We start from the raw sequence: 23,491 nt of genomic DNA, 5'->3' as shown, positions 1-23,491 counted from the left end.
ATTATATTAAATTATCCTGATAATAATAACCTCCAAGCCAGTTTTTTATAGCCTTGGGTTATAGTCAGATTTTCTGTTATTAAGTCTTAGAAGAACCACATTTGTTTCTTTAGACATTGTTCTGTAAAATCTAAATGTACTCATTCTAGAAAATCTCATGATTCCTGTTCAATCCAGGGAGGTTTAAAAATAAACCTTACCAGTATAGGGAAGAGAAAATAGGATGTCACAGTATAAATAATATGTTGTTATTGTGTTTATGTTCATAGCAGTCTTGTTGCTTTTGTTATTCACTCTTTTGAATCTTCAATTCTGGGTGGTAGTGATTATTACAGAAAATTCCAAAGATGACTGTTAGCTTGGTTTGTGATACATTTGAGTTTGTGGATATATTCATGGTCCTGTTAATTCCTTTTTACAGAATATGGTGGGGTCTGGGAATCAATTCAATCATTCAGCAAATACATATAAAGTATCTATTAGATGCCTAGTGCTGTGTTCCAAGTGCAGTAAACTTTAGAAAAAGCCCCTGCTTCAAACACTTCCCACAATAAACATGTAAAGAGGTAATGTGATACTATCTGTGGAAATAGAAGAGTAGGAAGATGATTGTGAATGGGCCTTCAGAGAAGATGAGCGGAGACTTCATTAACAAAAAAAAGTTCTGAGCTTGACAAGAGCTGAAAGTGTTCCTATTAGTCCCTGACTCAGGTATGTTACATGCATCCCCACCAGCTAAAGTCATCCTTAGATTATTCAGAGCATTCCTGCTCTGTGGACTCATTTTGGGGAAGGTCTGCATATTTGTTTGATTCTTTATTAACCTGGAAACCGAAGGTTAAGTATTGATTCCACTACAGGCTTGTTTCTTCCACAAGACAAATTTTATCTCTATGTTTCATAATCTTGGCTAGAAAATAGGGTTATTACTATCTTTTTCCTAGTTAATTTCTAGTTATTTCAAGCGTGTTTTGTGAAGTGTGTTACTTTGATTGTTGGATTGTTTTGGATAGGTTAGAAAAAACAAAGATAATAGTGTTAGCGTTGATTAATTAGTACTCCTAATAGAAAGTCCTTTCTATTAATTGGAACTACTGAACTATCCTACATGACATAAGATGATTATAGTAGAAAATCTGTGGGTAGTATAAGGACCATAAGTGTTTACTGAGACACTATGGTAAGATATAGTATATAGTGTCCAATCACCTGAATTCCATTGTGGTTTGCTAAGGATAAAATTATGTTTGTGAGGAGGAGTTTAAGTGCTACAGATTCTAAGTTAGATATATATGTATATTTTTGAAAATTCCATTGTGAAAATGAAAGGCAGCAATACCTTTTGGTAGTTGAAGCTTTATAATACCTTTTCCCAACAACTTTCTGTTCCTTGTTTGTGAATCAGAAAATCAGCACCTAGAAACTGTTTTAATATTTTAAATTTTTAATAATTTTGCCTTTATTAAATCATTGTTTTAAAGTTAAAAGCATTCTGTTACCTACCTTATATCATTAGCAGCTTCATGGGGAAAAAAAACAAACTGTATGCAGATCTAGAACTTTTCTATATTGTATTTGAGAAACCATTTAAAGCTACTTAGTCTCAAAAATCATTTAACTTTTTTTTTTTTTTTGGGGGGGGGACCCTCGCCAGTGGCCGGGGATTGAGCTGGTGCTTCAGAGGCTGTGGGCAGTCTCGCAACCTAGCGCTCAACCACTGCGCCACCAGGGGAGGCCCAAAAAAAAATCATTTAACTTTTAAAGTTGATTCTGAAATAGCTATTACCAGAACACCTTAGAAAATACTTAGTTTTTAAAATAAAAAAACTTAGTTTTTTAGAACTAAATTTTATTCTATATATGCAGTGTTTTATACCTGATGAAATTGAAATGGTTTTTCTGTTCTGAAAAGATGTGTACATACATACACATATTCAATCCATGTGCTTCCTTAAGTAAGGCATACTATGTTGGTTTAAGCAAGACTTCCATGTGACTTTAGTAATGGCAGTAACATTTCCATTTTTTTAATTAATGCAATGTGGAAAGTGTATTAACTTAAAAATGGTAAGAACTTGTTACAAAAATGTCTTTTAATAGTCCCATGTTTTGTGCCTATGAAAGAGCCAGTCAAGTGTTTTTAATTTTAAAAAATTTATTTATTTATATGTATTTTACATCATTGTTCATTTTTGTACATTTGCTTTTCCCCTCAGATATAGTCCCTGTAAAATTCCCACCACCAGTTCACCCATGCACATCACCATAGTTCCTTGTGCTCTTCCCTCCCGTTTTGATCTTTCCCTCCCCTCCCCCCACAAAATGTCTCTGCCAATCAGGTATTTTTTAATATAAGCTAAATTTTGTATTTCTAAAGTTTTTGTGTTTTAGTAGTGGTGGTATTGAATTTAGAATATAGGAACATCTTCAATGTTTTTATATTCTTGCTTTTAGAGTGTAGTATGTCATTGCAGTAACCTTTTTAAAAGGTAATACAACATTGTGATTCTGTTAATAAATAAGCTGATTGAAAGTTACAAAGTTTGGAAAATTGTTGTCTTTTTTAGGAGCTAGTGTTAGGGAGCAAGTGTTTCTGCACCTTGACATGAGAATGTCGTTGGGAGCGAACTTCATTTTTTTGTAACCTTTATGTCGACTCCCAAGTCTGGGATTCAGAGGCTTTTAGAACACTCCCTACATGAGCCAGCAATCTCCTGAGACCCCTTGCCACCCCACCACTGGTGTAGAATCTGTAGCTGCTATGGACAAGAATGAATCATAATGATGACTCCAGTATCATTCAAACCTGAGGACAATTGTGGGCCCTACAACCTAGGGGGATTTGGAGTGGCCCCAGTTCATGTGCTCTGACAAAATGGACACTTGGATACCTATAAGGACAATTGGGGTCCTGGAAGAATGCTTTCAAGAAACATGCTGACTTGCAAACCTTGCAGTTTTATTAAGCTAAGTCGCCCCCTAGTGTTCTGAGTTATTGTGTACGTTTTTCTCTTTTCTCTTTTTTTTTTTTTTTTAAGAACTGGGGTACAGGTCAGAGGCATGGGAGAGAGAGAATTCACCAGAGACAGAGTGGAGAGCAGAACAGGCAGACAGACGGAAGACACTGCTGAGGGGATCAGCGGGCGAGGCAGGAGAGATCTGCTGCGCCATGTGGGTTTTGCCCTGGCCAGCCGGGAATCCAACTACACTGCAGAGGCTGCGGACAGATTCACAGCACGGCGCTCAACCTGCTGCACCTTCTGGGGAGGCCCTATAGTGTACTTCTAATTATCTAATTTCATGTCAAGAAATAACTCTTAAGAATCAGCCTATATATATGACCAGAAAGAAAAAGAGAGATTGACTTCACTTGCTTCTTATTTCTTATGTCTCTGAAAGCCTGTTTATCAATTTTTCCATTTGTAGTTCCTATGGAAGATCCACTTAGGGAGATGGCTGAGTACATGGATTCCAATCAAGATGAGGTTTGGGAGAAGACCACCTGCAACAAACAAGTTACATTTTTGGTATACCGAGAAGGCGATCAATTGAATTTCTTTCGTGTGGTTGATAGGGGAGATGGAACTTTAACACCCTTATCTGAATCTTTAAGGTAAATAGGTTTTTGTCACTTTAGAGGAGAACATCATATGAAATGCTCATAAACTTTTATATTTACTTTGTGTTATCAAAATAATTTTATATTTACAAGACTAACGAAACATCATGCATATTCTTCTACCCCCTGACCCTGTAATTTGAAGTTGTCCTTCAGAGATTGCTGTTTAGGGAATAATTTCTAAAACTGAAATTTCTTTATGGAGTAGTACTTTTTTTCCTAAAAAAGATTTATTTCTGTCACTTTATGAAACTCTAACATGCCTTCTAGATTACAGTCTTGTTATAATAGTGTGTTTTTATCCAACCTTGGCGTAATAGAAAGGGTTGAGCCTAAAGTTGCTATCATTTTTTCAAAACTTTGCTGCTTTTGGGATAAATGAATCTCTTTATTTCTATGGTCTTGTTTTACTCTCTAAAAGGGAAGTTTTGTTATATTACTTCTAAAATCAGAAAGAAAGGGTACTTAGCTAGGCAAAAGAGCAATAGGGGATTGGACAGAATAACCTCTAAGTTTTTGTGCACACTTACTGTGATTCATTTATTCCTTTTGCTTTAAGCCACTAAACGTTTACTGAACTTTATAATTTTATAACTTTACAAACTGGGTTACAAAGATGATTGTTCCTCCTCTCATGTGGCACATACAATCTGCTATAGGTAGGATACATAATATAACTTCGGAGATTATTATAAAAAGTTATCAACATCTCTGGACAACCTTTGTTGCCCTTTGTTTGAGGGGCCTTTATTTTTCTTGAAGGGAAAAAGAAGTTAGGCAAAACCTGTGATACGAAGTGACCTTTTTTTTTTAAAGATTTATTTATTTATTTATACAAGCACTGGGTACAGTCAGAAGCGTGGGAGGGTGAGAGAATTCACCAGAGCCAGAGGGGAGAGCAGATCAGGCAGAATGATGAAGTACACTGCTGAGGGGAGCAGCGGGGGGCAGGAGAGGTCTTCGTGCCATGTGGGACCCTCACCCGGTGGCCGGGGATCGAACCAGTGCTGCAGAGGCTGCGGGCAGCTTTGCAACCCAGCGCTCAACCGCTGCACCACCGGGGAGGCCCAGAAGTGACCTTTTTTTTTTTTTTTAAAAGATTTCTTTATGCAAGAATGAAGCTTGACCACTACCTCACACCATACACAAAAATCAACTCAAAATGGATTAAAGAACTAGACATAAGGGCCTCCCCGGTGGCGCAGTGGTTGAGCGCTGGGTTGCGAAGCTGCCCGCGGCCTCTGCAGCACCAGTTCGATCCCCGGCTGCTCCCCGGCCCCCGGAGGAGGGTCCCACATGGCACGCAGACCTCTCCTGCCGCCCGCTGCTCCCCTCAGCAGTGTACTTCGGTCCTTCTGCCTGCTCTGCTCCCCACTCTGCCTCTGGTGAATTCTCTCACCCTCCCGCGCTTCTGACTGTACCCAGTGCTTGTATAAACAGAACAAACAAATAAATAAATAAAATAACATGCCTCTATAAAAAAAAAAAAAAAAAAAAAGAACTAGACATAAGACCTGAAACCATAAAATATATAGAAGGAAATATAGGCGAAACACTACGTGATTTGCACATCAAAGACATCTTTACAGACACATCACCCAAAGCAGTGATAGTGAAGGCAAAGATAAACAGCTGGGACTACATCAAATTAAAGAGCTTCTGCACAGCAAAAGAGACAATAACAAAAACAAAGAGAAACCCCACCAACTGGGAGAACATTTTTGCACCCAACACTAATGATAAAGGACTGATCACAAAAATCTGCAAAGAGCTGATGAGACTCAACAACAACAAAGAAAATAATCCAGTCAAAGAATGGGCAGAAGAGCTAAAAAGAAACTTCTCTGAAGAGGAAATGCAAATGGCCAACAGGCATATGAAAAAATGTTCAACATCACTTGTAATCAGGGAAATGCAAATCAAAACTACCATGAGATACCATCTTACACCAGTGAGAATGGCACATATTAAAAAAACTAGCAACAACAAATGTTGGCGAGGGTGTGGAGAAAAAGGAACTCTTCTGCACTGTTGGTGGGAGTGCAAACTGGTCCAACCACTGTGGAGAGCTGTGTGGGGATTTCTGGACCTACTAAACATAGAGCTTCCCTATGATCCAGCAATTCCACTCCTAGGTATTTACCCAAAGGACACAGAAACATCAATTCCAAAGAACACCTGCACCCCTATGTTTATAGCAGCACTGTTTACAATAGCTAAGCTTTGGAAACAACCCAAATGCCCAAAAATAGATGACTGGATCAAGAAGATGTGGTACATATATACCATGGAATATTACTCAGCATTCAAAAAAGATAAACACATGCAATTTGCAGCAACATGGATGGCGCTGGAAGGGATCATGCTCAGCGAAATAAGCCAAAAAGAAAAAGAAAAATACCGGATGGTCTCACTCATAGCAGGAATCTAGAAAACTTAAATAAGGGACCAGGAAAATGAATAACTATAAGAAAGTGAAAATCAAAATCAACAAAAAACTATGAACCAGAGACACTTTTAGGGGGGCGGGGGCGGGAGGGGAGGGATTGGGGTCAGAATGGGGGGGCTGCAATTGTATGGGGAATATAAAAATAAAATTTATTATTTAAAAAAAAATAAAAAAAAAATAAAAACAACTATATTGACCTTGTATATTAAAAAAAAAAAAGATTTCTTTATGCATATAAGAACTGGGGTACAGGCCAGAGGTATGGGGGGTGGTGAGAGAATTCACTAGATACAGAGTGGGGAACAGAACAGGCAGATTGACTAAATACACTGCTGAGGGGAGCAGCGGGCGAGGCAGGAGAGGTCTGCTGTGCCATGTGGGTCACCTCCCAGGCCGGGGATTGAACTTGTGCTTTAGTGGCTGCGGTGAGTTTCATAGGTTGCATCTTAACCCTCTGCGCCACCAGGGAGGCCCCTGAAATGACCTTAAATTAGGGATAGACACTGGACAGACAGACAAAGAAAGGAAAGGTATTATAAGTAATCAGATTTAATCCCACAATATATATAGCTAATGGCAAGACCATTCAGCAAAAAACTTGTAGTCTGGAAAACAGTTTCTGTGGGTCAGGAGTCTAGACATAGTACTCTATGCAGGGTCTCAGAAAACTGTAATCAAAGTATTGACAAAGGTGCATAGATAATCTTTCAAGTTCATTCACATTTGGCATAATTCGTTTCCTGGTGGTATGTAACTGAGAGCCCTGACATTTTACTGACTGTAACTAGAGGGCTCCACCAGTTCCCTTTTGATGAATTCAGAACCAGCTGATTGGGGGCATAAATTACACCTGCAAAATCCTTTTATGCTTGCCGTATTCTGTTGACTAGATGCAAATCACAGGTCGTGTCCACTCTTAAGGGTAGGAGATTATACAGGGGTCTGAGCTCCAGGGATCTAAGATCTGAGTAGGTTTCTGCCCACCACAGAGTGTTATGTGAAGAAAGACTGCTTTGTGGTCACAGAAAGTAGTGTTGCAATAAATGTTACATTTGCCTATCTCTTAAGACTTAGAAAAATAAACATAGTATTCATGAAAATATTTAGAGTATTTGAATGTAAAGATATTTTTGGATTAAGTTTATAAATTACTATGTTATCCTTCTCTAGTTACATATTTCCATTTGAAAAAAATTGTGATTGGCTTTTAACTGATCTCATGATTCTGTGCTTTGTAAGACAAAACACAATAATGGGTTCTTTGAAAAAATTAGTTGAATTTTTTTTTTTAAAAGATTTATTTATTTTGGGCCTCCCCGGTGGCGCAGCGGTTGAGCGCTGGGTTGCGAAGCTGCCCGCAGCCTCTGCAGTGCCGGTTCGATCCCCGGCTGCTCCCCGGCCACCAGAGGAGGGTCCCACATGGCACGCAGACCTCTCCTGCCGCCCGCTGCTCCCCTCAGCAGTGTACTTTGGTCCTGCTGCCTGTTCCGCTCCCCTCTCTGGCTCTGGTGAATTCTCTCACCCTCCCGCGCTTCTGACTGTACCAGTGCTTGTATAAATAAATAAATAAATAAATAAATCTTTAAAAAAAAAAATTATTGGGGCCTCCCCGGTGGCGCAGCGGTTGAGCGCTGGGTTGCGAAGCTGCCCGCGGCCTCGGCGGCGCCGGTTCGATCCCCGGCTGCTCCCCGGCCACCAGCGAGGGTCCCACATGGCGCGCAGACCTCTCCTGCCGCCCGCTGCTCCCCTCAGCAGTGTACTTCGGTCCTTCTGCCTGCTCTGCTTCCCGCTCTGGCTCTGGTGAATTCTCTCACCCTCCCGCGCTTCTGACTGTACCCAGTGCATGTATAAACAAAACAAACAAACAAATAAATAAATAAATAAAAACATGCCTCTATAAAAAAAAAAAATTAAAAAAAAAAACTTTAAAAAAAATTATTTATTTATACAAGAACTGGGGTACAGGCCAGATGTGTGGGAGCATGAGAGGATTCACCAGAGACAGAGTGGGGAACAGAACAGGCAGACTGACTGAAATACACTGCTGAGAGGAGCAGCGGGCGACACAGGAGAGGTCCACCCCGCCATGTGGGTTGCTCCGTGGCCAGGGGAGATTGAACCAGTACTGCAGAGGCTGCGGACGGCTTCATAGTGCTGCGCTCAACTGCCTGCGCCACCAGGGAGGCCCAAAAAATTAGGTGAATTTAAAGGCTTTTTATCCTTTAAATACATCCATTGAATTATTTATCATGATTGTACATTTTTACAAACACTATTCTCCATAGAGAAATTAAGTAAAGGGCTAGTTTTTTAATCACAGGAAGATTGAGTCAGAACCTCTTTCAGTATTCAAGAGTTAAAATTAAAACACTTCATGATTTAACAAAAAAGTACTTAAATAATACAAGGTAACTAAAAATAGATTGAGTCATTTCATTTCCAACTCCAAGGGTGAACTTGAAGATATTTTCACTCAGCTCTCCTTTTCAAGTATAGCTAACTTTTAGACAAAAATCTCTCACTTATTAGGGTATACAAGCACTATACTGTAAGGTCTGTTGTTGGTGCTTGAGGAAGCAGCAGGAAGTAGAATAAAGAGTAGACTTTGGAACCAGATGCGGGATTTGAATTTTAGGCCCACCATCTGCTAATTCTCTGGTCTGAGCAAAAGCAACCTTTCTCAATTATAGTGTCTTAATTTATAAAATGGGCTATAATATCACCTTAAATGGGGACATTTTAATGCCACCTTTTATGAGGATTAGAAGTAATATGTGAAAAGTGCCTGGTAGTAGGCAGTCAGTAAATGGTAGTAATGTTACTAATTTAGTAGTGTCAATTTTCATACTTTGAAGATTTTTTTTTTTTGTTATAGAGGCATATTTTATTTATTTATTTGTTTGTTTGTTTCTTTGTTTGTTTATACATGCACTGGGTACAGTCAGAAGCGCGGGAGGGTGAGAGAATTCACCAGAGCCAGAGCGGGGAGCAGAGCAGGCAGAAGGACCGAAGTCCACTGCTGAGGGGAGCAGCGGGCGGCAGGAGAGGTCTGCGCGCCATGCGGGACCCTCCTCTGGTGGCTGGGGAGCAGCCGGGGATCGAAACGGTGCCGCAGAGGCTCCGGGCAGCTTCGCAACCCAGCGCTCAACCGCTGCGCCACCGGGGAGGCCCAATTTTCATACTTTGGTAGGCAGCTACAATAGGTAAAAGTGTTGGTCACAAGTCAACAACTTAGGGACTGAGTTACAACTTATGGAGACCAGTTCCTGCCATTCTTCCTTTTGATACCTATGCCTGCTGTGCCTGTAATTAACTCATGAATTAACTCCTGTAAAATTCAAGATTGGGCCTATTAATTTTTGATTTTTTTATTTGATGGTGCTATGTGCTTCTGAAGGGTTGTAGAATAGACCCTATTAAGGCTATCCTCAATTATTTCCACTGTTTACAACCATATAGAACAGGAAATCTTATTAAACTTGATACTTCTACATAGACGTAAACCTGGCATAGTGACTAATATACATTCTCACTCTGCCCTATTTAAAAATTCTACTCACTCCTCAAATATGCCTAGCTTGTGTTTTTTTCCCCAGATCCTTTTCAGTCTGATTTTCCCAATATTGAAAAAATTGAATGAAATTTCAGCAATGTCTGTTCAGTTCAGCAAACGTTGATTAGATGTGTTCTAGGCATCTTACCAGGTGCTGAGACTTGGAAGATGAATAAAACTTAATGTTTGCTTTCAACGTTCTTCCATATGAATAAGAAGGAAAGGTACATTGTATGTATGTGAGGATAGTGTGATAAATACCTTTATAGTATGTCGTCAAAGAGAAGATACTCCAAAAAATAATTATGTTGAGGTATGACTAAATGTGTCATGGTGATTGATCATTTAATTGAAATGTTTTACTTGTCTAATTTGTGTTATGACTTAACAGGAATATCTTTTTTCATGCTAAATCTGTACTATTCTTATTGGTTACGTTTCCAAATATACTGACAAAAATCTTAAGTTACCTGTTATTTTGTTGTTAATAGAAAATGTTCTGAGACACTGTCACTTCCATTTTTAGTGAAAATTCTCTGAAGGTGAATAAAATTCTAGACTTCTACGTCACTTTCTTTTTCACTCTGGTTAATGGATCAGTTTGTGCTCTAGGTTACACAATTATTAGTTTTGACTGATAATTTCAAATCAGAACCTTTTTGTGGAACTGGATTTTTGCTTCTGTGGGAATGGTATAGCAGTAGCAGGTGCCAAAAGAACTTCACATACCATATACTTACTTCAGAAAAACTCAGCTTTGGTAATGCTAGATCATGATGTTTATCCTATTTTTTCCCCATAAAATATATTGTAAATTGCATTTACCTTGCATTTACATTGACAAATGGATTTGTTGTCTTCCTTTTAGCAGTATATATATTTATTGCACATAGAATATTTTTAGTCATTGGGCGGGTACCAAACACAATAATAATTGCCATTTTCTTTGCAGTGGTGGTTCTGTGTATAGTTTGTATACTGATGAGGATGAAGAAATTGAGTCTTCTCCTTCTGGGCAACAGATAATTGAAAATTCAATAACTATGAATAAGATGAAGCTGCTGAAGGCTAAGATGGAGAACATGAATCTCAGCAAAAAGGTGAAGCTTTTGGCACTTGGTCAGGCCTTTTTCTCTCTTACCCCTGCAGGGCTCACAGCATTGAGGTCTGTTGGTAATTGTGAAAAAAAGTTTATAAGATATTAATCATTTCAAGTTTCTGGCCTCATTTATTGAGATTAAAAGTATGATTGATCTTTAAGATCATTAACACATCTAATGTGATTATGCTGCAATTAAAATAATTCATGATTTAAAAATATTTCATAGTTCTGGGGCTAAGAAGGATAATGAGATAGCTTGCTCTTAATCTTACAGTAATTTTTTAAACGTCCTGTTAATATGTACTTACAATGAATGTCTCCTCTTTCTGGGTGTTAATAACAAGTATGCCTATGTTCAACTTTACTCAATATTGTCAGTTTTCCAAAGTGATATCAAATAATTGACCCAATTTACATTCTGTTCACTAGTGAGAGTTGCAGTGTTCATACATTCTTAACAGTATTTGGTTTAATCCTTTTTTATTTTTGTTTTTCTGGTTGATAATGTGGTTCTAATTTGCATTTCTCTTGACTAATGAAGGTGAACCACTTTCATATGTGTATTGGGTATTTGTGATATCCTTTTTTTTGGTAAATGCCCTTTAGATCTTTTACCCATTTTTCTGTTGGGTTGTATATTTTTTGCTTACACATTTTTAAAAGATCTTTATATATTCTATATATATCATATATATCATATATATTGTCATATATATATCATATATATCTCACCACTATTTTTTTCCACTTCATTAATGACTCATCTTTATTGAAATATAATGAAATATAATGCATATAGATATAATAAAGTTCACAATTTTTAAATGTACATCTTGGTGAATTTTTACATTTGTATACACTCATGTAGGTATAATCTAAATTAAAATAGGAACTTTTTCCAGATTGCCTTATAACATTTCCCAGTCAATACATATGAAATGTTTTGTTTTTCTATTTCAGTAGAATATGATCTTCCTTGGAAACTTGTAATTTAGTTTTCATTTATGAGATAATTTAGTGCTCTTCGATTATTTTCTGGGTTTGGTATATCCTATTTTTTATCCATTGTGTCTTGTGTTTTTAGAATTTTGATGTTATGTGATATGACTTTAAAAAATTTTTTCTACTAATACTAACTTAAGAATATTAATTCATGTTGGGGCATTTAGATAGTTTTCTTCTGCTTCATTGTCTTTGGGGGGAATTTCCATCAGCTGAAATGTTCTGGTTCTCTTTTTCTTTTCTTTATTTTCCTTTTTTTTTAATAGTAGTTTTGTATGAATTTGGTCTTTTCTGTTTATTTTCTGATTTGAGGAGGTAATTTTAATTTATTCACATAGTAACAGATGTGTATAGACAAAATTATTTTGCATGGTCAAGTAAGTTCTTTCATCAGGAGTACCATCTTTTTTTCATATAATAAAATGCATATTTTAAAATCAGTGGCAGTATTTTAATGGAGGACAGGTTGGTTTTATGATTCATTTTGTGTCTTTAGGATCCTCACTTTTCCGTTTCACTTGCTGTCTTCTTTGCCCTTACTATCAAGTTCTCCATCAGTGCCTTTTCCTTCCAGCTTATCCCTTTCTTCCTTCAAAAGTGGTGCTTTCTTGAAGCTGTTTCTTCAAATTCTGAATAGTTTCAAGTTACTTGCTTTTTAGTAGCCTATGTTTTAATATTCGAGATCTTAAGCCTGCTTTTAGTATTTTCATAATCAAGTAGGATTTCCTCTTTTGTGGGTTTAGTTTTGGTCTATCAACCCTAGGTTATCCATCCCTCTCCTTTCCTTTGCTTGCTTGCTTTCCTTCCTTCTCCCTTCCTTTCCTTCCCTCTCTCCCTCCCTCCCTCGATTCCTCCCTTCCTTCTGCCCTCTCTTGCTCCATACTCTTACTTGTCTCTTATCACAGGCAATTTGAAGTTAATTTTATCTCTCTGGAAGTACTGATGAAAGCATGGGTTATAGGTGTTTTTGTTTGTCTGTGTTTTTGATCTGTGTTTTCTTGGACGATGCATGGAGAAATTAAGATTGAAGCTGACACCATTAATCTTTATAGCTTGGAAATCATCACTTTCATTTTTGAAGAATATTTTTGCTGACTATAGAATTGCAGATTGGCAAGATAGTGACCCTAACATAAAAGCAGCTATGGGGGTTAGCGTATCTTTCCAAAGTTCTTCTTTCTTTGCATTCCTACCTCCTCTAGTTTTTGCCTTAGTTGGTGTCCAGTGAATTATGTGACTTTTCTTAATATTTCTAGATTGGGAATATTGGGAGGCCATCCGGTGTTCCATCCCATTCAAATGCTCATAACAGCTCATATCTGAAAGATAAAAGCTCAGACTTCTCTTTAATTTTCAACTGTATCTAAAACATCATAAATTGTGATTTTTTTAAATGAAAACCTATGCCCAGGGCCCCTAAAAAATCCGCCAGTTTTTGTAGCTTTAATCATTGGTAAGATTTATTACAACAAAAGGGTACAAAGAATAATCAGCAAAGGGAAAGACATGAGATAAAGTCCTGAGGAAACAAGGCACAAGCTTCCTGAAGTCCTTTCCCAGTGCAGGGCTTTTATTATATTTCTTATGTGCTTAATTTCCCTCAGTGAGTTGTGGCAATACATATGGAATGGTGCCTATCGGGGAAGATCGTTAGACGCTCTGTGTCCAGCGATTTTATAGGCTGCCTGGCATGTATCAAAATTCCAGACTTCCAGGAGGGAAGCCAAAATTCAGCATGAACCATATAGTTTGCACATACTGTTTAAGCACAGTGCTCATATGAATTAATGTGGTGGGAACCCTTCCAAAATATAGGTTCCCTGAAGCCAACCAAGATCCAACCTTGTAAGCAGTTCCTTTCAAAGAGCATTTTAAACTGGTAACTCTTGGGCCTCCCTGGTGACGCAGCAGGTTGAGCACAGCGCTGTGAAGCTGTCCGCAGCCTCTGCAGCGCAGGTTCGATTCCTGGCCGGCCAGGGAGATACCCACATGGCGCGGCAGACTTCTCCTGTCTTGTCCGCTGCTCCCCTCAGCAGTGTACTTTGGTCCTTCTGCCTGTTCTGCTCCCTACTCCGTCTCTGGTGAATACTCTCACCTTCCCGTGCCTCTGGCCTGTACCCCAGCGCTTGTGTAAATAAATAAAATTAAAAAAAAAAACAACCTTGTAACTCTTTTTTATAGTACCTATCTAGCCAAGTATTACTGATCTTTCTACAAAAACTTGGAGATTACAGATCGATAGTGCCATATATAACATAATTAATGTTTTCTTTATAACAAAACTCTGCCAGGTAATCATAGAGAGTAAATCAGACAAATTTATTTTCCTTTAACATTCTCAGAAAATTATACTCAATGAAGGAAGACAGCAAAATTCTTCTTAATCATAAGCTTAAGATTTTTATCTTTTAAAATACCTTAAATTGAGGTAATCGAAATGACAATATGTTACAGTAAGTGACATTTTCTTCATTAATTTTTGCTAATGGGGAGAGAACATGACTGTGTAAAGGAATTATATATATTTACTCTTTCCTTTTAGCCTAAGAAAACTGTCAAAGTAAAACCTCGTCCACCTATAGCTCCTCGACCATCTAGTAGTTCCACAGCAGCTGCTCGCCACAGATTGTTAAGGGTTCTCCCCCACATTGGGCAGTCTTGTTTACCTTCTCCCGGGAATCCATATCTACCTGAAACCTCCACCAATGCAATTTCAAGTTTGGCAACTCTGCCCTCTGCTGATAGACCCGTATCATCTATCACTAGTGATTTTCTTAAGGAAGATGGTAACTGGGAGAATAACACACAATCTCATTCCAATAGTAACATCAAATTACCACCTCAGATACCCCATATGGAATTTGAAAATGATAAAGAGCTTGCTGATTCTATTCTCCATCTTGGATCATCCCTGGCTAGGAGGACGAAACATTTTCCAGGAAATTTGTCATCTAATAATGAGGATGACACTGTGTTATTTCCAGCTTCAGAAGACTGTATAACGGAAGAATCACTTCTACCTGAAGTGGGTTCGTTTGCTTCATTTATAGAAGGAAACATTGATGAACAGAGCAGTGACTTAGAAGGCATGCAGAAGGTAAATCCAGAATTCTTACTCACTAATGGTGATAAAGGGTTGAAAGCTACAGAGCAGCATTTAAAAAGTGTTGCAAGAGTATTATGTCACAAATCAGTAGACACTACAGTTCTTAACCACCGTGAATTAAGTCCTCACAAGAATAGACTCTTGTCACCTCTCCGCTGTTCTGCACCAATGTCACTACCTAATTCTCTGGTGAAACCACAAAGACAGTCTAAATGCTTTGAGTCTGGGAACCTCCAGTCTTCTGCTCCACAAAATATGCTTCGGTCATTGGATGTTAGAAATATAACTGATTCTTGTTTCCCTAGGACTACTCGCTTTCGAGCTGTTAAAGTTGATTCACCTGGGAAAAAATCTGATATTATTTCTAAAGGTGAAGCTCGGGATATCACAGAAATAGCCAACAAGGCTTCCAAAGAGCCTGTTGGTTGTGTAAATAATATAGGTTTTCTTGCTTCGCTGGCCAGGAGTGCAAGCAGAGACAGTTCACAGAGCACACATGGGGTAGGCAGGCTTCGGACCCCTGGAATCACTCTGTCCTCAAACCTCCAACATTTTCAAGATGAAAACCTTAGGAAAAGTTCTCCCCAGTTAGAGCCTACAGATTTTTTTCTAGTAAGTATTTGCCTTTCAGTTATCCTTGTAAGTATTTGCTCAGTTATCCTTGTGGTGACTTAATATCTGTAAAATTTGTTTTTTATTTACATAAATAAGGTAGCCTAAGATTGTATTATTAGTTTCTCTTAAAATGTTTAACTAGCTTATGGAAAATCTCTTTTGACATTCCAGTTTAGGATTCAACAATGTTTTAGTCCTACATTGAGAACTATAATTTGAAAATAATTTCATGTAAACAATTTAGCATATATTTTTAAAGACTAAATATTTTCATTGATCTTTTTTTCTAAATAAGGAAACTTACTTAACCTATCAAATTTTATTCTCCTAGAGCTAAGTAATAAGTACAGTATTGCTAGATAGATGCATTGGGTTCCAAGTTAATTTAAAATAAAAACCCAGTAGTGTTTTCATAATAAAATACAAGTATTTCATGTTTGATCATCTTTTCTCCTATTCTCTATTAACTCACCTCTACAGATGTCTTGTTTTTTAATTATAGTCTTCCCATGGTATTGGAATGAATGGAAATAATACTGCAGCAGGGAAAAGAGTAGGTAAGCTATAGATAATTTTGAAGACAATTTAAGACTGTTAATCATATTATTATGCGTGCAGTTGAATTTTAAAAGAGAAATGAGAAGAACATTCTTTCTAGTATGTACAGAGTAAATTTTCCTAAACTTTGTTCTATTTAGGAAATGATTATGAGGGGCCTCCCTGGTGGTGCAGGGGTTAAAGTCTCAATGTAACCAAGCTATCACCAGCCGCAGAGGCATGAATTCGATCTGCTGCCAGGGAGTTGACCCACATGGCGCAGCAGACCACTCCTGTCTTCCCCACTGCTCCCCTCAGCAGTGTATTTCAGTAGATTTGCCTATTCTGCTCCACACTCTCTCTAGTGAATCCTCTCACCCCTCCAAACCTCTGGCCTACACCCCTGTTATTCTATGCATTCAGGGTGGGTATGATGTGGAAAATGACAAGAAATCATTCGAAAAGTGGGAAAGGTTATCAAGTCCAAGGAATTTAAACTTTTCCTGTTGGCAGTAGGGAACCAATATGTTAGTACTAGTTTTTAGCCTGGAGTAGATGACAAGTAAATTGTTTTCTCTGGTTGATAGAAAATATATAGAAACTTTTCTTAAGAGAAGTCTGTAGTTGTCTTTCTTATCTGGCACTTCTCTGTGTAATCTTATACCTATCTCTGCACATTCAGAAGAGTTCTCAAATTAAAAAAAATATATAGGAAATGTTGCATTAAGCACCTCCAAGAAATTAAAAAAAAATGAAACTATGACTACACTGTACTAAATTATCAACAGTTTAATCTACTATTGTTTAGGTAAGTGTATCCTAAGTGTCAATTTCAAAGTTAATTGCAATTAGTTTAGTTTCCAGAGGATATCCAATAATACATGCCTTTCCTTTATAGCTTTTGCAAAAGCTTATTTTACTTTTATTTTTCAAGAAGTGGGAAGTACCTCTGTGAAATATTCATTCAATTTCCATGTGAATATTCAGTTTTCCCAGTATCATTTGTTAAAATTTGATCCATCTAAGTAGAGCACTTGAAAAAGAAAGTGCTTATTAACTGTGTTGATACCCTAGCACGATAGAAGTCATTCAGTTATGTTTAAATATTGCTTAAAGGATTTTTTTTAAGTTGAGGAAACATTGGTTTACAATACTGTGTAAGTTTCAAGAGTACACCATCATACCTCTGACCATATCTGCTTTACACCACAGGTCTGTCTATTTTTGTTTTCTTTGTTTGATTCTTAATCCTTGAGTTGTCAGCAAACTGAGTATTTGTACTTTTGTGACAGCTGTGGACAGTGACTCAGCCTCTGCTTCTGAGTAGGTTTTGTTGGAATTTTGTTCACCTCTGGTAGTATTTACTTAGTAATTAAAGAAAGTGATTTCATTTTTTCTTGTAACAGATTTGCCCTTATTTTTATGGTAAAAAATCAAGTTGCATGTAGCAGATCATTTATATTTTTTGAAATGGAGCAGCATACCTTACTAGTCACTATTGCTAATATATTTATATAATTAAAGCATGTAAAATTTTCAGAATGCTTTTTATATGTGAGACCTGAGTTGACCAGTCAGCTTAAAAATAAACAAATTGCAGTTTGAAAGAGTAAATAACTGCTTGTGGTTTTATGAGTTTCATTTTTGTGATGTCATCAGGATTAAAAGACCAGTTTCATGATATTCTGGTGCTCCTTCTTGCTGTGAATAAACAGGGTGATTGTATTTTGTGTAGTTTCTCACAAACCTCATAAATACAATTTTTGAATCAGAAGTTTTTCTTGATTCTCTGTCAAAGTTTGTTGTACTTTATATATACTAATTGTCTTTAAAAATAATCAGATAAGGGCTTCTCTGGTGGCACAAGGGGTTAATACACAGCACTATGCAGCTATCCACAGCCACTGCAGCCCAAGTTCTATCCCCAGCCAGGGAGCTACCCACATGGTGCAGCAGACCTCTCCTGACTCGCCCACTGCAGTGTATTTCAGTCAGTCTGCCTGTTCTGTTCCCCACTCTGTCTCCGGTGAATCCTCTCCCCTCCCCTCCCCCCTGCACCTCTGGCCTATACCCCAGTTCTTGTATTCATAAATAAATAGATCTTAAAAAAAATCAGATTAGTAGTGCTTTGTAAAAAGTTCTAAAAATATAAATCCCAGTCAGTGGAAACCCACCACATCTTTAAAAATATAATTTTTTATGGCATGGAAGTTTTCTGTAACAGGAATGTGTTTTGTGTTTTGCTTAATAATATTGCACATTTAGAATTTAATGTCTGTATTAATCAAGATGCCCTTTCTCTAAACAGGAGAATGTACTCATCATCTTCCACCTGTGAGAGCCCCTATTCAAACAAAGAAGAAAACTACAAAGCATTGTTTTCTTTGTGGAAAGAAAACTGGACTGGCTACTAGCTACGAATGCAGGCAGGTTGGCCAGCTGGAGAAGTGGTTTCTCTGTTGTGACCCAGTTGGAGATTACAGTATAGGATATTCTTTAAATTGGCTACTTACCACATCATTAAGATGATGTTTGAATACCAGCTGTCAGTTGAACTTCTAGTTAACTGATGGAAAGAGCAAGTAGACAGATCAGGAGTTTCCAAACTCATGAAATGCTCCTTTGCCCTTTATGTTAGATTTAAACCAATAGGAGAATGTCCTTTCTTTGTCTTATGATAGATGGCACTTGGTTTTATTTCACTGTGGTTTGGAAGAGCCCCTTTCCCAAGGTTATATTTTAAGTTGAACCAAAAAAGGGACCAAAATTTAAAGTTTAAAGTACTATAATTTTAATAATTATATGGCACACTCTTATTTCAAAACAGATACATAATGTATTTATGAAAAATAATGAATTTTTTTCTATCCATAATTATTTCATTAGTATTGATGAATGTGCTCCAAGAATGGTATTTGCCTTGAGGTTGAGACCAATTATTGAAGATAACAACTGCTGTTTTAGAGTCTATGCTATTCAAATGGAAACATCTTATTTTGAGACTAGAAATAGTTTTAAAATCCTGTCATGACATAGTTGGGTTTTATATTTCGTTTTCTCATAATACTGAATTTCTCAGAAATTCAGAATTCTCCCTAGTTCACTAGATATAAGAGAAATGGTGTGCATACTTATCAGCTTTTGCAATTTTGCTACACTGGAAAGGTCTGTACCCTGTTTCATTTCATCATGGATTCTCTATTATAAACTCTCATATTCTTGGACAATTAACTTGCTTTTTTGGGGGGTGCTTGTGGTTCTTTTTATGAGGGGAAGGGTCATGCCAACCAAAGGGTTCCTATTGGACTACCTGAAGTTGAGCTCTAATCACTCAAAGAGATGAGCCTCTAACAGAAATGTGACCATTCACATAAACTTTTTTTGTGCTTTAGATGTGGAAACAACTTCTGTGCATCACATCGCTATGCAGAAACTCATGGCTGCACCTATGACTACAAGAGTGCAGGGAGGAGATACTTACAGGAGGCAAATCCTGTGGTTAACGCACCAAAACTTCCAAAAATCTAACTTTGCTCTACGCCTACCTGTGTTGCTGAGGAATCGTATTATAGTGACAGAAGAAATAATGTTCAGGCTGCATTATTTTTGCTCAACTCTGAAAGATTTGCCAAATAACAAAAGCATACAGTGCATGCTGTTGGAGAATGAGAATGCTACTGTATTTGACATCCTTATTCTTTGGTGAATCAAATCAAAACTTTTAAATAGTTTTCAAAACTTTATGCTGTAATGATTTAGCTTTATTATTGCATGTCTTATGTTAAATATTTTATATTTGATGTTGCAATTTTACTAAACAAGTCTTCAAAAGATGCACTTTAGGAAGTTCACATTGACTATGTAACCAGCTTCCACATTGTACAGAAATGAGCTGTCATATAACGGCTCTGCACAGATCTACAACTTTTTTGGTGAGTGTGGGGGTGGGTGGGATGTGTGGGGATTTTTGAAAAAAATCCCATGTGTGAAAGCTTATTGAGTTTACTAACAAGTTCCTTTTTATTCAAGCTACTTTTTATAAAACAAAAATTGGTTTTCCAATGTGGTTTTAACACATAAATATTTCTTCCATAGTCAGTTTGGCATTCAGATATGTATCCAGTCCATAAAACACATCATGTTAATTACAGCATCTATTTCTTATACTACTACTTTTTGAATGGTAGCTTTAAAATAGAAACTGTCTCACTTGTTGCCTTTAAATATAGAGCCCAACTTTTTTTCAAAAATGGCTACATTTAAAATAAAATCTCACAACTTGGTTTGTTTTCCTTTTATGTTGAGTGCTATTAACAGGAGAAATTCAAATAAATATTCACTTTTATTGCGAGTTTGATTATTTGGTTCTTTATAATAATTTTTCTTTTATAAGTGCTTTTTAAAAATAAGACCACTTATGTAAATCCATAATTTATTCTACTTGGAAAAAATGACTATCAGTATAAGGGTATTCTTTAAAGGTATAAAGTTCTTTCTCCCCAGATGTTGCTAGTGTACCATTCAAGCTTTTGGGAGGCTACTTGCTTCATTGGAAAGGTAGTTGAGGCTGATGCTGAACCCTGGTATGCAGCTGGCAGGCATCCCAAGTGGATGCCTAACCAAAGTGGGATTTGCAGGGGAATCAGAAGGCTAGTTTTGCATGTAGGTGTACTTTACTTTTATTGGGGTACTCTTGTATGACGGCTACAATTTTTCATCCACTCTTGATGAATATTTGGGTTATTTCTAGCTTTGGGTATTACATATAATGTTGCTGTGAACATTTTACACACTTTTAAAAAATCTATGCCTAAGAGTAGAATTGCTGGATCATAGATCATTGTGTTTGTTCAACCTGTTAGATAATTTCAAACCAATTTTCCAAAGTGGTTTTTACCGACGTATCTCTACCCATAACAGTTTGAGAGTTATCCTCTGCTTCACACCCTTACTAGTACTCGACTTGAGTCATTCCAGTGGCACCTGTGTTCACAATTTCTCACATATTCTTATTTTCCTCAGACTTCTTCTAAAATGCCTTTGTTGGCAACTTTAGGGTTTAAGGTGGTGCTGTGGGAAGGAAAGGATCTGCTTTGGGATGACATTGAGCTTTTATTTGTTTCCCTGACCCTGCAAGGCCATGAAAACCAATGTTCATATAATCCTAGGTTAGTATATGCTCTTGGTAGTTAGTATATGCTCTTAGTACAGAAAGGACTTCAGTATTCTGTTTACCTCTTTGCATGCAGTGATCGTTGAGAATCTTGCCAATTCTTTGATTCCTTAAAATATATACTGTTAAAAACTTTTATCTAGCATTTTTCACTGGAGGAGTGGCTTAGCTTTGTTTCTGGAAACCAAAATGTCTTTAATTGAATTTCAATTTTTAAATTGTTATTCATTTCATTTTCTTGAATTGCCTTAATCTCTTTTGTGCTGTTGATTTTTTTTCAAATATTTGATAATTTTGTACATAGTTATAAATAAGAATGTGGCTGATTTGTGTAGGTAGTTGCCAAGGATAAAAGTGAAAGCGTTGTTTAATTTATGTGTACTTGGTGATTGTGCTTTGTCAGGTAATCCTCTTGCAAGTTCACGCAAATATTTATTGAGTGCTTCCCATATATAAGGAACTGTAATTAGTTGTTGGAATATAGTGGTGAATTAGACAAGTGGAGTTTACATTGCAATTCAGACTTTGAACAGCTAACCATGTCATTATTTAATTGTAATTTTGACTAATATTGTAAAGAAGTATGTGAAGCTATGCTAGTATGCAACAGAGGCACCTGATCTAGTTTGGTACTCTAAGTTGAAACCTCTCAGAGTAACAAGGGATAATCTGCTAGGAAAAGGGAGAAATGATGAGGGAGAGGCTTGGGAGAAAATATGTATATATTCTCATAAAGACTTTTTTTTAGTTGATTTTTACCTCTATATTCAAGAGTGAATATTCTGTTTAGAGAGTCTGCCTATCTTTCATTCACCAAAACATACTATAGGGGTCCCAGGAGATCAAAGTTTTAGCCTTTCCAGTACAGCAGTTTTAAGCAAGGAGGAAAGAGGTTGGAAATGGAGATTAGCATAGGATCCTGGAATAGGAAAGGAACTTTAGGTAAAAACTAAGGAAATCTTAATAAAGCATGGACTTTAATATACCATTTATATATATATATATGTATATATATGTGCACTAGTATGAGCTAAATGAGAACGCATTGCAATATATTTGCAAATCTGTGAATCTAAACTTCTTGAAAAATAGTTTTATTAAACACAACCCCAAAAGCATATGCAAAAGTAAAATAGATATAGAACAGTAAGTGCCTTAATACCTACTGTAGACTTGGAAATAGAACTCAGAAAATCAAAGGAAAAGAGAAAATGGAAATATACTTTTTCCCAAAATATTCCAACAAGTTCATGTCAACATTATTTAAGAAAAAAAAGCAAACCAGCAAAATTAGAAATGAAAGGGAAGCTTAATTTGGAGGACTCTTAAAAAAAATTCAGGGAAATTAGCAAAATAGCTAGTGCCCCAGGAAGATATTTTGGAAAATTTTTCATTAAAACATAGTGTGTAGTCATTCAACCAAACCGATAAATATTAATTGAGCTTCTTTTAGGTGTCAGGCACTATTCTAAGTGGTATGCAACTAGCCAACTCAGCATCCCTGCTTTCATTGTATATTAACTAAAGGGGATGCCCTCACCTGCCAGCTTAAGAACTTTGTAAGACCCAAAAGCAGACACACAGAGAAATTTTTAAAAGGTTTATTTACATGGGGAGTGAGAACAGGGAGAAGAGAGAGGGAGATGAATAATGGGCAAGCATGTGGTTAGATGCCATCTGTCATATCAGCCATACCAAGGCACAAGTGAGAACTGGAAAAACAAAGGAAGTCCACCTTTCTTCCATCTGTTATAGGTCAATAAGGCTGCTGAGCTCTGCCCTTGGTTCCCACTACACCCCTTACCCCTGCTTCCTGGCTCAGGAGGTCCATTTCATGGCATGCTGGGGATTGTGAGATATCTGAGGCATGGGGATGGGGCTTGATGTTCACAGCTTATTGGGCTCTGATTTCAGCCATGCCAGGCTGCTTTAACATGAGGACACCAGTCATATTGGACTAGAGTTCACCCTAATATCCTCAATTTGCCTTAATTAGGTCATCAAAGGACCTTTCATCAATATCAGTACAGAGTCATCTTACGAAGTGTTGGGGCTTCGGACTCTCAACATATGAATTTTGGAAAGGCCTATTCAGGCCATAACAGATGCTATATTATGCTGTGGTAACAAATTAACCCCAGATACTCACTGGCTTAACACAACAAAGTTTATTTCTCATACAAAATCCAGCGAGCCAGGCAACTTCCCAGGGCAACTATCTGATAAGGTGATTCATAATTCAAGCTGTTTCCATTGTGTGGTTTTGTCAGGACAACTGTCTTCAAGATTGCCACAGCAGGAGAAGAGAAATGGAGGGTTATACATTAGCTCTCCA

At 37.2% G+C, this 23,491-nt stretch overlaps 1 protein-coding gene across 4 annotated transcripts in view; it reads left to right on the top strand.

The window, feature by feature from the left end:
- The window catches only part of ZFAND4 (zinc finger AN1-type containing 4), a 36,580-nt gene extending 16,251 nt beyond the window's left edge, over positions 1–20,329 (top strand). For 3 of the 4 annotated variants that reach the window (XM_054690175.1, XM_037496410.2, XM_037496411.2), the window contains 6 exons: positions 3,427–3,613; positions 10,574–10,721; positions 14,268–15,443; positions 15,949–16,003; positions 18,292–18,409; positions 19,376–20,329. In XM_054690175.1, the coding sequence (XP_054546150.1) occupies positions 3,427–3,613; positions 10,574–10,721; positions 14,268–15,443; positions 15,949–16,003; positions 18,292–18,409; positions 19,376–19,511 (1,820 nt within the window). In that variant the 3' untranslated portion in view covers positions 19,512–20,329. Of the gene's footprint in view, positions 1–3,426; positions 3,614–10,573; positions 10,722–14,267; positions 15,444–15,926; positions 16,004–18,291; positions 18,410–19,375 lie in introns of those variants that run through there. The other variant, XM_054690176.1, reaches the window with a different exon arrangement.
- The last annotated feature ends 3,162 nt before the right edge of the window (positions 20,330–23,491 follow it).

Source organism: Talpa occidentalis, unplaced genomic scaffold (genome assembly GCF_014898055.3).
Source record: "Talpa occidentalis isolate TD23 unplaced genomic scaffold, MPIMG_talOcc4v2.1 talOcc4.8, whole genome shotgun sequence".
Classification (NCBI taxonomy): Eukaryota; Metazoa; Chordata; class Mammalia; order Eulipotyphla; family Talpidae; genus Talpa; species Talpa occidentalis.
Note: the sequence above shows the minus strand (reverse complement) of the source record. Positions and strands in the feature narration are given on the sequence as shown.